We start from the raw sequence: 14,776 nt of genomic DNA on the forward strand, positions 1-14,776 counted from the left end.
TTTTTCAAGTCCGCATAGGTGACTGACTCAAGCGGCGCTGGGGTGACCAGGTTCTCTGCAATGTCAAAGGTGGCAGGGCCTCAGACGCAGACGAGTGTTGTGGCCTTTAATCCATCTTCAGCAACCTGGTTGGCGCGGAGGTAATTTTCGACGCAGGAGATGTAGGACGCCCATCTCTCCGGGTGAGTTACATCGAATTCTTTGAGCTTCCCGACCTTCGCCATGGTGGTTTGTTTCTTCGTTCAATTCCTTGTGCTGTTGGTTTCTGTGTAGGCCCTAGGACGGATCTTTAGAGTGTGGTGGTCTCCAGTATGGCTTGCTGGCAGACCGAGGGGGGGGAACGTAGTTCCTGTCAGGCTCTGTGCTGACCTGACTCCCTAGTGACTTCAAGCTCTCTCAATGAAGCAGCACATCCCATCCTCGTTGCCACTGTTATATCTTCGGTTCTTTAGGCATTGGACGAGGCAGAGTGTTGAAACAGCAAACAAGTTTATTAACTCAGAACAGAAGCAGCTGCACAGCTATTTATACAGTTAGCCTCTAGGTGGCAACCAATAGGTTTAAAGTAACAGTTTCCCACCCCAAACCTTATTATCAGCTTGGAGACAGCCAGTCTGACTTTCAGTAACAACAACTGTTAAACAATACACAATGTAGGTCAGACATTAAGCAAGTGATTTAAAACAGTTGTGGCTAATACATTACATGGTTCACATAAGCTATGTTCATCCCTTGTAAGGTTGTCTCATTTGATGACATGTGCATGTCCAGTTAATTCAAATGCTTGAGACAGAAGTTTTGTTCTTAAGCATTAAGTTAGGCACCAACATTAACTGTATATTAATTAAGCATTTATTAATCAAGTCTGTATACAAATATTCTGATTCTCTCTTTCAAAGTCCGAGAATGAGGGGCAATTCTGGAGCAAGATTTTGATAGTCCTGAAACCCCACTGAGTCCCTTTTTCCCCAGGCAGTTACCCATAAGTTGAATTTCCTAATGGGGCCAATCTAATAGTACTAGAATTTGCTGCATCCCCGGGAGCAAATAGTATAGAAATAATAGGTGTAGTGCTCAAGGTCTTAACACTGCTTAATGCCCCTTTATGTATTAATCATGGGGAAAATGTCCTCATCAATATTAAAGAACAGAGCGGCCTTGTCTTCCATGCTTTGCTCTAATATTCAAATGCATGAACATGTGAGGAGCTGTTTGCATACAGGCTTTACCAGTTCACATGCTATATTGGCTGGCTAAGGCTGCTTGCTGCTTCAGGCATACTCCTTGCCTCCTTTTGCTTTCAAGGTGGTTGGCATGACTTGGTTCTATTCTGTTTATTTCTTGAAAAGGAAACATGGACATTTTAGCAATACACTAATGGCATTTGTGGACTATATATGGATGATACTACCTATGGCCATTATTAATAGCACTGTCACTCCCCTGGACCATGTATTTCTTTGGGATATTTGGAACTTGAGATGACAGACTGAGTAGAGGGTGGATCAGGGTGATTTGGGAGGAATCTCTCAGACTCAAGGACTAAAGGAAGGCACATTAATGGAACTGCAAAGAAAGGCCTACACTGTCTATCATGACTTTATTTGGTGATCTTTGTCAAAAAATTCTTTCAGATCCCATACACAACATGGAAGTAATAATATTTAGACATTCTTGCAAAGATTACAGCAATAATCTATATGAAAAACTAGATCAGGAAATTCTTCCTTAGGAAAAATCAGTTTGAGGCATGCTTTAAGGAGAACAGAGCTGGAGCCAGAGACAGAGTCAAATCTGAATGGAATTTACAGCATTGTATGTTTAATTTGGAAAAGGAAGCACAGTCAAAGTTTTAAAACTACAAGTCCAGGATGTAGCTGAGAGCTGCGGGTTTCCCACTTTATTTTAAGCATAAATGTTGATTATATAATGTTGATCTCATAGTTCAGAATGAATACACTAGACACTAAAAAACCAATGGCCACTGTATATGACAAATTTTTTTTTAAAAAAAGCATGACTAGATTTCTTCACTTGTGGTGAGCCTGCCTATATTTGTAGTACAGAATCCTTTGTATCAGCATGATCACAAGTGCATCAGTGGACTAGGTGAAACATTTCCATTTTAAATGAGTGTTAATTGAATGTAGAATAATACTTTATGTAGTTTGGAAAATATGGGAACTAAGTTAAATAGTTATAATTTACAAAGGAGATGGCAAAATGATTTCAAAGTAAATAATAATTATTTGTGAGACTGCTTTGTTCTATTTGTTTCTTCCCAACCCACTAGGTCTAATAGGTAGGCTGTGCTCTGGTTTCATTTATTAAACAGGACCATAAGACTGGCCCAAAGAAGTATGGCTTTTCTGCTGCAGAACTTGCCTTCTAAAACACCATACTCCTGAAATTCATGGAGCTCTAACCCTGCTAGCATTTCAGGAGTTGCTGAAGATTTGTATATTCCTTTGAGGTCTGGAGTTTAGACGAGCTCATCACTGTGAATTTGTCTTTTTTAGGATTAGAGCTAAGTTTATTTTCAATTGCCATTACTTTTCTTATTTTTCTTATCAAGCATTCTGTTCACTTTAAACCAATGTATGCCTACTACTATTGAAATTGTAAGATGCAATTGCAATTGGTATAATGAATGAATGAATGAATGAATGAAGATTAATGCAGTTAATTTATTGTTAGTTCAGTAATATTTTTAATTTATTCATTTGTGAAACATTTAATGTTCATAAACATTAAACAACAACAACCCAGAAGCAGATCATAGCAGAAATTAACTGCACTACTTAAAGTTCACTGTGTCTTCTACAAAATCTTATGTTTGCCCATCTTCTCAGAATGGCTAGGTCAAGAACTAGACCTTGGGAGCCATGGATGATTGCTTTGATTGTGTTAGCGATATTGCTGATCTTAGCCACTGCCATTGGATTGCTTGTGTACTTTTTGATATATGGTAAGTATATTTATTTTTCAGTCCATATGATTTGAATGGCTTAGTGCTTGAAAATCTTTCAGCAATCAGAAGGAAAAAAATTATGTAGTGCAATTCTTTCCTGAAGGATTTATAGCTACTTTTATTCCAACTGGACCATTTCAAGGAAAGTCATCTGCCAAATAACATAACATATTCATTATGGATTGGCAATATTTTCCTATGTCTGATCTCTGTGTTGGTGTATTATCCAAGGCAAAGTATGATCCTGTTATATCCTGCCAGATATAGCATTAGGTAATGGACGAAAAGAATAATCCTGAAGAATAGGATGAAGAGCTACAACCAAGACAATAGTCAGATAAAAGACATCTGAGTCCAGGGCAGAAATGTAATTTGAGAAAGCATATCAGATATGACCCTCCCTAGTTCTCATGAAGAAAAAAGAGAGGAGGGAATACTTTCAGACTTGCAAAATTCTGTTACTATAATCTTATGCAAGTAGTCTTTGACCTCCAGTTATTTATTTAGAGACTGAAGTTATGAAGTCATTGAAAGAAGTGACTAATAACTAGTCCATTCATTTATGACCATCCATACAGTCACATAATTGTGATTTGGGTTGCTCATAAACTGGCTCACACTTATGACAGTTGTGGTGCTATGCAGTCATATGATCACTATTTCTGATCTTCCCAACCAGTTTCCAAAAACAAAATCAATAGGGAAGCTGGTATAGAAGGTCACAAATTGTGGTCAGGTGATGTCTCAGTTAATGCTACAGTGACTTGCTTAATAGCTGTAGTTTAAAAAAAAGGTTGTAAAATTGGATGTGGTCATGTGATACCTTTCTTAATGACTGTATCACTTAGTGACAAATTTTTTGGTTCCAATTGTGGTCATTAAGTCAAGGACCACCTATAGTATGACCACAGTTGAGCCCAAAATTTCCATTGCTAAGCAAGACAGTTATTGTTTTGCCCCATTTTATGACCTTTCTTGCCAAAATTGTTATGTAAATCACTGCAGTTGTTAAATTAGTAACACTAGTAGTTGTTAAGTGAATCTGGCTTCTCCATTGGCTTTGCTTGTCAGAAAGTCACAAAAGGTGATGACATGACCTTGGGACATTGCAACCATCATAAATTCATGCCAGTTGCAAAGTGTCTGAATTTTGATCATGTGACCATGGGGGTGCTACAATGGTTGTAAGTGTGAAAAACAATCATGTCGCTTTTTTCAGTGCTGTTGTAGCTTCAAACAGTCACTAAATGAATTGCTGTAAGGCAAGGACTCCCTGTATTAACTTCCCTATCTTTGGTTTCCAAGTCTGGTCTATATTGGAGGGCTGAAACATTGTTAGAGCTGCTGCAAGTCTTAAAATTTGGATATAAGGTAATAGAATTAGTAAACTGCTTGAAACCACACTTGGCCAAATAAATCCCATTGCACTGATGAGATGGTGAATGTTGTCTGATAAATCAAAGGAAGAACCTGCTCGTGTATTGTTTTACAGGACTGGAACCTGATTGAAAAGGTTCTCTGTATATATCAGTGTGCATATACTGACGTACATGTACATTGCATCATTTGCATCTTAGCAGAAAGTAGCCAACTCCTGATTCTGGGCTTTCATCAAGAAATTTTAATCCTTTCACTGGAGATTCTAAAAAGAGGAAAGGAGGATCAATTATGAGACTTGCCAACCATCAAGCATGAGAAGACATAGTTGATTATTTCTTTGTGGATGAGAAATTGTTTGAATTAGCATGGCTTCTTTCACTTGGCATACACTCTATCTGATAGCTCCAAAAATCAATAACTTAACTTATCTAGGCCCAATTTTTGTGATACCATTCATAATCCAGGTCAACCTATTCTACATGGTCTTTATTCTTCCCATAGAAAATACAGGAAGTATATTAAAATCCTTTGCTTCAGAGTTAAAATATGTCTTTCATATGATAGTTACTCCTCTAAAACCTCTAAATTATTAGAAAATTTCCTCTAATGATGATTGCTCAATTGTGTTTCATTCTTGTAAGTTAATTGATATTATGATATAAATGCTTTCATTCTTCCCCTTCATATGCAGATCAGAAGTTATTCTTTTACAATGCTTCCTTTAGAATCAATAATGTGAAATATCAGCCTAACTTTGAAAAACAGACTTCAGCAGAATTTAGAGAACTGAGCAGAAGTATTGAGATTTTGGTAAGTGATTTGTTTTTGTTTTTTTAAATGCATTTAATTCTATTATGAAAAAGGAAAAGAACACAGACAGACACAGAAACGTTAGGAGAGAACAACCTTTCCCCGTCTTTCTGTTTCTTTTATTTGAAAGTTGTTGCAGAGATTTCACATGTTGTAAGTCCCCTTTAGTAAGCTGCACAAACTTCCTAGCAGCCTTTATGAATCTCTATCTCTTCTGTACCTCACTTCAAGCCAGCTAAAAAAATATCCCATATCAAACAATGGGTTCTCTTAATAATCACGGAGTTTGCTTTACCACCACCAAGTTCACTGCCAAAAGGATCATAAAATCAGACACAGTTATGTGTTGACCTGCTTTATGACTGTCACAATTTATGACTGAAATTACAGACTCAATTACAGTCATAAGTTGAGGATTACTTTATATTGTGGGTTATGAAGCCTGTTAGAACTTGATGCAACAAACTGGCTGCAAAGAAGTGAAGTAAGCTGAATACATTGTCATTCATTCAAATAAATATATATGCTGAATATATATTGAGGAAGCATAGATTAGAAGAATATGAGCATGATTTTAAAATTAGAGAAAGAGACATCAATAACCTGAGTTAATGGATGGTACTATTCTGAAAGACAAAATGCATATGATCTAGTATCTCTAGTAATAAAAGTCAAGGACTGTAGTCAAAAATTGGGACTAAATATAAAGAAGTGCAAACTAACAGCAACAGATGTCCCAACCAGCCCTAGAATTGACAATGAATTAAAGTGGTGGATCAGTGCCTTTTAGAATCAGCTTATTTAAGGGAGTAAGAAAGATTATCTTATTGGAGTGGGCAAAGGAGTTGAAGCATTTCTTTTTTTTTATTGAAAATTTTATAAAAGTTTTACAATATACCTCCCTCCCCAGAACCCACCCTTCCCCTCCCCCCTCCCTCCCCCCCACTTCCCAGAGCCAATCACAGGGTTAACAATGCAATAACCATACTCTGTCTAACATTAATCAACTATTAGATTAACAAATCTATAACATCCTTTAACTCTCTTTTAAACAAACATATTAAACACAATAATTATAACATCATATAAATAATTATAGATAAAAATAAATATCCAATTTTAACACATAAACTACATTAACACTCTAAAATTTACTCAAAAACCAAATGAAACTTTTTAGTACCATATTTACTCTCAATATAATCTATCCATCTTCTCCAAACCAAAATATATCTTGTGAATAATCCTTCACATAAGCAGAAATCTTAGCCATTTCTGCTAAATTTGAAACTTTGAATACCCAATCTTCTATAGTGGGCAAACGTTCTGTTTTCCAACATTGAGCTACTAGTAATCTTGCAGCAGTTATCAAATTCAACATCAAATCCATTTCTTTTTTATCCAAATCTTCCATAATACCCAACAGAAATATCTGCGGCTTAAACTTTATCTTTTTCTTAAAAATATTTTGAATATTCCACCATATCTTTATCCAGAATGCCTTTACTCCCCTGCATATCCACCACATATGAAAATAAGTTGCCTCTAAGTTTCCACATCTCCAACACTTAGGTTGTAGATTAGGATACATGCAGGACAATTTTTGAGGATCCAAATGCCACCTATAAAACATTTTATAAAAATTTTCTCTTAAATTTTGAGCTTGAGTAAATTTTACATTCCTAATCCAGATTGTCTCCCATGTTTCCAGTAAAATCGGTTCTTGAATATTTTGAGCCCATTTTATCATACAATCGTTCACCAATTCTGTTTCTGAATCCAATTCAACCAATGCACTATAAATTCTTTTTATATGAGCTTGAGATTGATCTCTAATCTGTTTCATCAAATTTACATCCTGTAATGTAATACCAACTTTTTGATCTAAGCGCCACCGCATTGACAGTTGGCTATAATAAAACCAAGAATATTCAATGTTTTCTTGTTTCAAATGTACTAAAGATTTAAGTTGCCAATCTCGTCCTACCGGAAAGAGTAGTTCCTTATAAGAAACTTTATCCAAATTAACTCCCCTAGATATCCCCTCTATTATCTGTCCTGGACTTGCCCAAATAGGAATCTTATAATTTAATCTAAAATAATATTTCTTCCAAACTCGAAGTAAAGCACTTCTTAAAATATGACCCTTAAAATTTCTGTCTACCTTTTTGTCATAAATTAAATATGCCTGCCAACCAAATAACAAGTCCCATCCTTCAAGAGAAAGTATGTTTCTATTTGTCAAATTTAACCAATCACTAATCCATGTCAAAACCACCGCATCATAATATAATTTTAAGTTGGGGACTTTAAGTCCTCCTCGTTCCCTTTATCCTGCATAATCTTAAACCTAACTCTTGGTTTCTTGCCCGCCCAAATAAACTTATTGATACCCTTTTGCCATCCCTCCAAATTAGCATCTTTTTTTAAAATAGGAATCATTTGAAACAAGAAAAGAAATTTAGGAAGAACATTCATTTTTACTGCTGAAATTCTTCCCAACAAAGATAATTGCAATTTTTTCCAGTCATTTAAATCCTTTTGCACCTTAACCCATAAAGATTCATAATTATTCTTATACAATTTGGCATTAGAAGCTGTAATATAAACTCCCAAATATTTTACCTTTTTAACCATTTCAAAACCTGTGAGTGTAACTAACATATCTTTATCATTCATAGACATATTTTTCGGTAATATCTTAGTCTTATTACAATTAACCTTAAAACCAGAAATTTTCCCATATTGTGCAATAATTTCAACCAAATCAATTACCGAATCTATCAGCTGAGTTAATGTTAACACTAAGTCATCTGCAAAAGCTCTTAATCTGTAATCAATTTTATTAACCTTAATTCCTTTTATTATAGAAGACTCACGAATTTTAATTAACAAAATCTCCATTGTTAACACAAATAACAATGGAGATAAAGGACATCCTTGTCTAGTTCCTTTTTCAATTTTAAATGCTTCTGTTGCTCCCCCATTAACTATAATCTGTGCTGATTGCTGTTGATAGATAGCCTTAAGAGCAGACAAAAATTTTTCCCCAAAATTCATTCTGTCTATTATCTGAAACAAAAAAACCCCAATCCAATTGATCAAATGCTTTTTCAGCATCTAAAAATATAAAAGTGGCAGGAATTTGGTTATTCATATCCAAATATTCAATTTAAGTTAATAATCTGTCTTACATTATACTTCATATATCTTCCAGTTATAAATCCAGATTGGTCACTATGAATCAATTGGCACAACACTTGCATTAATCTATTTGCCAATACTTTTGAGAAAATCTTGTAATCTATATTCAATAAAGATATAGGTCTATAGTTCTTAGATTGTGTCAAATCCTGACCCTCCTTTGGTATTAAAGATATAAAAGCAGTCCTCCAAGTAGGAGGTACCTCTTTGCCCAACAAAATACTATTAAACAGTTCCTTTAATGGTTCTATCATTTCTTCAAATAACATCTTATAATAAATTGCTGTAAATCCATCTGTACCTGGTGCCTTACCAACCTTTAATTGCTTAATTGCCCCCTTAATCTCCTCAGATATAATTAAACTATTCATTTTTTCCCTTTGATTATCTGACAGCCTAGGAAAATGTGCCTCCTGTAAATACTTATCTATTTCTTCAGGTTGTATTTTTTCAGAAGCATACAACTTAGAATAAAAATCCCAAAAACTCTTTTTAACCAAATTTTGTTGAGATGTCATTTTACCATTATAATCTATTTTCTCTATAATTCTTAACTTCTGCTTCTTTCGTAGTTGGTAGGCCAACCACCTTCCAGGTTTATTTGCGTTACAAAATGTATTATATTTCATATACCTTAAACTGGTTGCTGTCTGATCTGCTATTAACATATTAAATTGTTCCCTAAGCATAGTTATAGATACTTTTAAATTATTATCCAGCGGATTTAAAAGAAAAGCCTGTTCTTTTAATTTAATCTCCTCCTCTAGCTCTTTTCGTTTTTGTGCTTGCTTGCTCTTATAAGCACTATTCATAGAAATCAAAATACCTCTCATATACGCTTTGCTAGCATCCTAGACCATTGAGATCGGAGTACCTTTATGCATATTCAACAAAAAAAATTCTTTCAATTGATCTTTACACTTCTGCACATTTGTATCATATCTAAATAAATTTTCATTCAATCTCCAAGTTCTTCTCTTCCCCTCTTCACCAAATAATTCCATCCATACCGGACTATGATCTGACAATGTCCTAGGAAAAATCTTAACATTCTTCACCCTGGAAAGAAAATCATTAGTAATAAAAAAAAGTCAATTCTCGAATGTGATTGATGCCTATCCCAAAAAAAAGTATAATCTCTTTCTTCCATGTTCCGTTCCCTCCATATATCTTCCAATTCCAGTTCTTCCTTCAAATCAAAAAAAGTTTTAGGCAATATTGAATTAAAAGCTTTACAGGAACCTTTCTTATCTTTTCTTGGATCTAAAACACCATTCCAATCTCCCAACATAATAACTGATTTGTAATCTATTTGATTTAACTTCCGATGGATCAGTTTATAAAACTGTTTCTGCTGTTGATTTGGAGCATATAATCCAATGATGAGACAGTTCTTCCCATTCAAAGACATTTCAATAAAAACATATCTTCCTTCTGGATCAGAGTCAATCAATTTAGGCAAAAACTCCTTCTTAACATAAATAACTACTCCGCTTCTTTTCTGAGGCGCAGGTGCAATAAAATGTATTCCCAACAGTGAATTAGTCAAATACTTTTGATCTTTCGCTGTAATATGGGTTTCTTGCAAACAAACAACGTCATTTTTATGTTGCTTCAAATAGTAAAATATCTTTTTTCTTTTCTGAGGTGAATTCAAACCATTAACATTCCATGTCAGGAACCTTGCCATCTTTCGTGGCAGAGAGCCTCTGGAACGCCCCTTGCAAATCAGCCGTCACTGATCTCTTTGGTCTCGCTCCTCCCACTGGCTCTGAGTTTACTTGCTGTGCTGTAGGTACCACATCCACTTTTTGTTGCTCTCTTTCTTTGCGTCTATGAGCTGTGCGGGTCATTCTTTGTGATTTTGGGTCATCTTTAATTTCCAAAAGTTGTAGCTTAGCTTGATCTTGATCTTGTAAATTAATAACACTTGATGATGATGTGGCTCCTTCAATAACTTTATCTTCAAGAATTCTTTCCTTCCTGATACCTTGTGGAGACGCTGGTGAACCTGCTTTCAAAATTGAGCTATAAAAATCCTTTGCCTTTGCCACCGTATTGAGCCGATAACGTATGCTCATATAATTGACCATTATACCAGCTGGTATATCCCATCTGAATTGAATTTGTCGCACTTTCAACTCTTCAGCCCAAAAAAGCAAAATCCTTCCTTCTTCTGAGTATCTTGGGTGGTATTTCCTTTAGGATTATAACATCTTGTCCTAAAATTTGAAATTTCTGCTTATAAAAAGCTTGAATAATTTCGTTACGGATTGATTTTCTTGAAAAGTAGATAACAACATCTCTTGAAAGGTTTCTCTGTCTTGCAACCCATGAATTAACTCTAAAAAATTTTTCCATTTCTCTCATGATTTCTTCAGGTTGGCAGGACAAAACCAGGGCCAATTCTGCTGCAATTTCCTCCTCCAATTTTTCTTGGACATTTTCCCTCAGTCCTCTTATTCTCAACGCATATTCCATTTCTCTATATTGTGACATAAGGACCTCATTTTGAGTTAAATCCACATTCTCTTCCACTTTCCCCAATCTAATTTCCAAAGTGTCAACATGTTCCTCCACTTCATCCACCCGCCCTTCAATGCGTTCTACATGGCCAGCCAAACCTTGCAATGCAAACAATATATCCTCTCTCATCTCAACATTTTTCTCTTCAAGTTTCTTTTCAAGCAGCTCTTCCATTTCACTTCTAATCTGTTTGGCATTATCCCTCAAAGCATCCTGTAAATCTTTCAATGTTAATGCTGGAATTGGAGGAGAGGGTGGGGAAGTAGGTTTTGTCTGCTGTGGTGTTTGAACAGCTGGGGAGGAACTCGAACTTTTCTGAGGAACAAAAGTTCCCACACACTTTGAAGCCATTTTACTTTCTCTTCTTCTCTTATAATTTCATTTATATAATATAATGTCAAATAAAGTCTTGTAAAAACATCCAACAAGAGCAAAAGCAGAATGCTTGCCCAACCAGCAACAAAATAACCAAGTCTGATGCAATAGAAATCCAGCAGAAAGTAAAAGTAAAATTAAAAGTCTCCCAAAAAGTAAAAGTCTCTGTCAAAGAGCAAAACGCCCTTCCGCAGCCATATTTTTTCCTCTTTAACTTAAAGTGTCAATGAAGAAGCATATTAACTTCAGAGTTAAAGGCTCAAATCCTTCAAACTTCAGACCTCCTGGATCGCTCTGTTTGCTCATAAAAATCTACTCACGATCTCCCAAAAGCAGAGGTTGAATCCGCGTCTGGCTTCGTTCAAAAGAACGGAGGCAGCCCGAAGTGCGGAGAAGTCCCTGACTCTGGGGGAACTCACCTTCACCCCCACAGCTGTAAAACCATGAGGGCTAGGGAGCTCTACCCCTATCAGGAAGGCTCACCCCCTCCCCTTTGCCCGGGGAAGGGGATTCTGAGCCGCGGAGCAGCTGTTAGACGCTGTTCCTGCGGCTCTTACGCGTCCTCGGGGCGGACGGCTCAGAGAAAAGCCACCATCGGCGCCAGGATCCAACCGGAAGTCCAAGCATTTCTTAAATCTATAATAGATAACATTTGGAAGTGATTCAGGCAGATGCTTCCCTATTTCATGGAATTATAAAAGGAGGGGGAAGTCCAGCACAATCAGACTTGCAAGATTCTGTTATTATAGCAAATGTCAGTAAAAGTAGTTTTAGCTTATCTGTGAAGCTGATTCCTAGTTTGGTCTACCTAGTGGAGTCATTGCAATCAACAGTAAAATAACCAGCAGTCAAGAAATATACTGTATTTTAGCAAATTGTAGAGCACCAGTGAAGACTTTGAAAAAATATGCAGATTGCTGGTGTATGCCAATATCTACAAAGATTAAAATGGTGCAGTTAATATTTTTCAATGTGACACTTTATGGACTATGAAAGTTGGATTTCCAAGAAACAGGAGAGAATACGTATTGATACTTTTAAATTTTGATGATGGAAAAAACTCCTTAGAATACCATGGAAACCCAAGAAAACAAATAAATGGTTCATAGAATAAATCAACTCAAGGCATACATGAACAGGCTCAAATCATCATGTTAAGGACATATCATACAAATATCCAGCTCTCTAAAAAAAAGTCTATAATGCTGAAAAAGATGGAAAGAGAAAATGAGGATGCTCAGCAGCAAGGTGGATGGACTATTATAGTAGCAATCGGTGCACTGTTTGGAAGATCTGGATGACCAGGTTGGGGACACAGAGTTTTGGAGAAAAATTATCTGTGTGGTCTTGGACAATTGAACCAACTTGATTGCAAATCTCAATTCAAAGACAGTATTATCATATCCCAACATGTGGAACTATTAGCAGAATTAGCAAGCATGAAGATATTTTTCCAATTGGGTGCATTAGCACATGCCACACACCACATGCCACAGGATGAAGGAAGCACATACCTATATATGCTTAGAACATTATGCAGTTGACATACTTTAAATATATGTCCCTTGGGTTGTGTTTAAATGTTTCATAACACCATGCAATAACAAAGTTCCAAGAACTTTGATATGCATGGATTATATACTTGCATTGGGTGCCATATATGAATACAGATAGTCTTCATCTTATAATGGTTCATTTAGTAACTGTTCAAAGTTACCACAGCACTAAAAATGATTTATAACCATGGTCGTGTGATCAAAATTCAGACACTTGGTAACTGACTCATATTTATGATGGTTGCAGTGTCCCAGGGTCATGTGATCACTTTTTGTGACCTTCTGACAATCAAGGTGAATGGAGCAGCTAGAGTCACTTAACAACCATGTTATTACCTTAACAACTGCAGTGATTAACTTAACAACTCTAGCAGGAAAGAATGTAAAATGGGGCAAAATTCATTTTACAACTATCTCACTTAGCAACAGAAATTTTGGGCTCAATTGGTTGTAGGATTACCTGTACAATCAATGATTAAAACTGGACCTCAAAAAATTCAGGTCCTCAAGCATGAAACTGAGAAAAGCAAACAATATTTTAAAGTTCAAGAAATATCAGGGAGAAATGGTAACTGTTGTGTCCTGAGCCTGCAGAAGCAGGCTCGGGACGTTGCAAGAGTCCCGGGCATTTGCAAAAGCTGCCCGGGACCAGACTGAGTGGCGCCGGCCTTGCGCGCATGCGCAAGGCGGGAAAAGACTGCCTTGTGATTGGTTGGATTTGCCCGGGGATCAGAAGGTATAAATAGAGGCCTGCGTGCCTCTGCTCGGGTCGTTCGTAGATTGGAAGCAAAGAATAAAGACTTGTTAGAAATGCTTCGTCTCAAATGCCATTATTCTCCGGACTTAACACTGGCGACGAAGGTGGGATTTAGTCTATACAGCTAGGAAAGCTTGAAGACTCACCCAAAGAAGTCCGGAAGAGGAAAACGGCGTGGAAGTCAGCGTTATCCTGCCAGTACGAAATCGCTGGAGGGTGCATGCAGCTTAAGAAGACCCTGATCCTCGATCATGGCGAAAGTTGGGTGTTTAGCGGAATTCGACGTCTCTCACCCTGAGAGGTGGGAATCTTATGTTGCAAGAGTCGAGACGTACTTCCGCATAAACCAGATAAGGGAGGAAGGCTTAAAGGCTGCCACATTGTTGTGCGTTTGTGGACAAGACGCCTTTGAGATCGCCGAGAGCCTAATCGCCCCGGACTCGCTGGAAACGGTGTCATACTCCGATCTGAAGAAAGTTTTAAAGGAACACTTCCAGCCCAAGCAATCTGTCATGGCTTGGAGGCACACATTTCAACAGAGAGATCAGCGAGCTGGGGAATCAGCAAAAGAATTCGTTGCGGCCTTGAGAAGAGGAGCTAAACCGTGTGATTTCAAGGACTTAGAGGAAAGACTGTGTGATCGTTTTGTGTGCGGACTGAGGAACACAGACTTATAGCAGAGGCTGTTCACCAGGGAAGACATCTCCTTCCAAGATGCTCTGCGAGAGGTTTCAGCAGAAGAAGCTGCAGGTGGGGCGGTCAAAAACATGCGGCCTAAGCGAAGCGCTCCAGAGACCGCCACTATCCACAAGGAAGACGTGCGAGAGGATTCGGAAGAAGATCCTGAAGAAGAGGTGGACAAGCTTTACCAAGCAGCTGGGAGGAGGTCCAAAGATCGTCAGGACAAGGGCCCAGCTGAGCTTTGTTGCCTCGGATGCGGTGGGCGCCACAAGCGAGCGGAATGTTGGTTCCATTCCGCCATTTGCCGAGCGTGCGGAAAGAAAGGCCACATCGCTGCGGTCTGCCTGGGCCGACAGAAGGTACAACCGAAGGAAGAATTGAATCTGAAAGGTACCAGGGTGCCCAGTCAAAACAGGGTGGGGTTCTGTGCAACACGCCGGAACATTTTAAGAATAGGCACACACAAACCCCTTAAAAAGAAACTATCTCTTAAAGTGAAATTGCAGGGAGTTCCAT

General features: G+C 37.4%; 1 protein-coding gene across 4 annotated transcripts in view; it reads left to right on the forward strand.

Annotated features, from left to right (window-relative positions):
* Window positions 1-14,776, forward strand: part of TMPRSS11E (transmembrane serine protease 11E) — a 63,458-nt gene that overhangs the window by 33,681 nt on the left and 15,001 nt on the right. For 3 of the 4 annotated variants that reach the window (XM_015815157.1, XM_015815160.1, XM_015815158.1), the window contains exons 4-5: window positions 2,853-2,968; window positions 5,043-5,161. In XM_015815157.1, the coding sequence (XP_015670643.1) occupies window positions 2,854-2,968; window positions 5,043-5,161 (234 nt within the window). In that variant the 5' untranslated portion in view covers window position 2,853. Of the gene's footprint in view, window positions 1-2,353; window positions 2,474-2,852; window positions 2,969-5,042; window positions 5,162-14,776 lie in introns of those variants that run through there. The other variant, XM_015815159.2, reaches the window with a different exon arrangement.

The sequence above is a fragment of the Protobothrops mucrosquamatus genome, unplaced genomic scaffold (assembly GCF_001527695.2).
Source record: "Protobothrops mucrosquamatus isolate PMUCROS unplaced genomic scaffold, P.Mucros_1.0 scaffold320, whole genome shotgun sequence".
NCBI lineage: Eukaryota > Metazoa > Chordata > Lepidosauria > Squamata > Viperidae > Protobothrops > Protobothrops mucrosquamatus.